The 2708-nt window shown below is 47.0% G+C and overlaps 1 protein-coding gene across 1 annotated transcript; it reads left to right on the top strand.

Moving 5' to 3' along the window:
- Window positions 1-622: 622 nt before the first annotated feature.
- On the top strand, window positions 623-2040 carry LOC100279442 (uncharacterized). Its single transcript, NM_001152449.1, is given in 1 exon segment — window positions 623-2040. A coding segment is annotated over 1 exon segment (633 nt). The 5' UTR covers window positions 623-767; the 3' UTR covers window positions 1401-2040.
- The last annotated feature ends 668 nt before the right edge of the window (window positions 2041-2708 follow it).

The following is a 2708-nucleotide window of genomic DNA, read 5'->3' on the forward strand; positions in this document are numbered from 1 at the left end:
CTTTTTATAAAAGATCAATGCTAAAAACATGAATAAATTTTATATTCTATTTATTCCTAATAAAAAAAGAGCTAAAAATTTAATATTCGAATAAATATTCGAATCCATTTCTAATACAAAGGTCACTGTCAAGGACTACCGGCCGAGATAGCTAAAGGAAAATACTACAAAAGCGCAGTGGAGGTTAACAGTAAGGGCATCGAAGAATTATTCAGAGAACACATCTCCATTTCCAGGACTGCACATCTTCCTCCCCACGCTTCCAGCTGCAGGGCTCGTGGAGGCGTTTTTCAGTGGGGCGAAGAATAGTTTCCTACGACGACTGGAATACCTCTCTCTGCTGCGTGCGCCTTGAACATACACCAGCACAGCAGCTAGCGTACGTTCTGTTCCCTATGTGTTCTAGTGCTCCTATCCTCTATCCAGATTGTCTTTTGCTACAAACCTTCCTTCTCTTGAGGTTACCAATGAATCGAGTAATTCCGTGTACGAGAGAGAGGTGTGTGCTAACACAGTTGGTATCAGAGGAGTCGATTCTCGGTCCAGCTTTATGGATCCCGCCCGTTGCCCTCAAGCTCTTCCTCGACGAGTTCAACATGAGGTTCGACGAGTGGGAGACTCGCTGGGACTGGCGCTTCTCGCCTCGGCCAGCGATGGAGCCACAGGATGCCCCATTGGTCGCATCTACGCTCATCGACAGCACCACTGACGAGCCCAGCCTCGTCCCCACGCTGGGCCGCGCCAACTCCTGAGCCGCGGACAACTCCATGTTTGAGACGACTTCCTCAGTAGATTCCATGCATCGGATTCACGAGCTCGAGAAGGCTAGGGATGCCGCGGTGGAAGATGACATCGCCTTCGGCTCCTTGGTGGATATGGCGTGCAAGCTTCCTCCTACGTCGATTGCTGTCCAGGTGGCACAACAGATCCGTTCCGCTAGAAACATGTCCCGCAAGGCCGATCTCCCCTTCTCCAATGCCGCTGACCACCTCTTCAACATGGAGCTCGACACCAACCAGAATACTGAGTTCCGTGACATCATCGGCAACCACATTCTCGTCTTTGTTCCCTCGGCCATCGCCACCTACTATGACGACGGCGATCGCGCCTTTCGCAACCTGACGCTCGCAAGTAGCGAGGCGAGGCAGGTGCGGATGGACTACGACGGCGAGGGAAGGCGTGTTGACGTGACCATGGCTTCCCTGAGAATGACTAAGCCCAGCAGGCCACTGCTCGACATTGTGTATGATCTCTCCACGGTGATCACCGATGAGGCCCGCGTCGGCTCTGTGGTGAATGTGGCAAGCAAGTTGTCTTCTGCCTCGTTTGATGCTCAAGTGGCGCTCGATGAAATGCCCACGAGCGGCTGGAGGTCACCTGGCCGCTTCCTCGACGTCTAGCTCCACGGACACTTCGTTGGGCATTACCTGAGTGCTACTGCAAAGATGTGGGCTAGCACACACAATGACACTCTTAATGCAAAAATCTCATCTGTCGTCAACACGCTCTACGATTGCCAGAAAAGAACATGTGCACAGGTACCTGTCGGCCCTCCCGTCAGAGTTCTTTGATTGGGTTGAGGTCATCACGCCTGTCTGGGCTCCTTACTACACAATCCACAAGACTATGTAAGGTCTTCTTGATCAGTACACAGTTGCTGGAAATTCCATGGCTCTTGTCATGGTGGTAAAGATGGCTAATTAATTTAGTGACCGGTGTGAAGAATGTCATACAAAATTATAGTATTGAGACGCACTAGGGTGGCGTTTGGTTCGCGAAATGTAACGTAAATGGTAATGGTAACGATTCACACTCGAATACCGGCGGTAACAGATTTGAATAAGACGGTATCTATTTATAGTGTGGTATCGATTACGGTTAGACTTAAACAAACATGATCTAACGTTATCGGTTACCCATTCTGTTACCAATATGTGAACCAAACGACACCTAGGAGTCTCTCAATGAGAAGTCCGGTGGGATGAATGATGTTTTCTATCAGCTCTACACGATATCGAACGATATGAAGCATTTGACACTAGCTCATCTCTTTGATAAGCCCTGCTTTCTTGGGTTGCTTGCTGGTCAGGATGACAGTATTTCTGGTTTTCATTCAAACACACACATTCCAGTTGTCATTGGTGCGCAAATGAGGTATAAACTTACTGGAGATCCTCTTTACAAGCAAATTGCGTCATTCTTCATGGATACTGATGCAGTCTTACCTTCACCTATGGATCTCATCAACACTGTGCGAGCATTAGTTATTTCTCAAGATATTGCCCTTATCATTGAACCTGGAAGATTCTGGGTCAAGGCTGATAGGCAACTTTTTTTTGGCTATGTCATCTGATGCCGCTGTGATCTTTCATGGCCAAGAGAGGTGTGATGGGATTTTCCAACTAGCTACTTCTTTTATGGGGTTCAAGATCAAGAATCAGCGAAGCATCTTGCACTTGTCATGGGATCTCGGTGGAATTGATGTCACATATCGGCTCGAAGGCAAGCCGAATTGATGTCACACTAGTGGATGGCGCGCGCCCTGCGCGCGATATCAAATTCATATCTGAGATTTTAAATGTACATAAATATTATGTATAAGTTAATATATAATACACAATAAGTATAAAATGTTTGAAACAAAAGTAGCGAAAAATTAACACTTTTGTACAATGTGATCGAGTTGTAAAATTTACCTGAATTTGTGT

This window comes from Zea mays, chromosome 5, assembly GCF_902167145.1.
Source record: "Zea mays cultivar B73 chromosome 5, Zm-B73-REFERENCE-NAM-5.0, whole genome shotgun sequence".
In the NCBI taxonomy this organism is placed as follows: Eukaryota; Viridiplantae; Streptophyta; class Magnoliopsida; order Poales; family Poaceae; genus Zea; species Zea mays.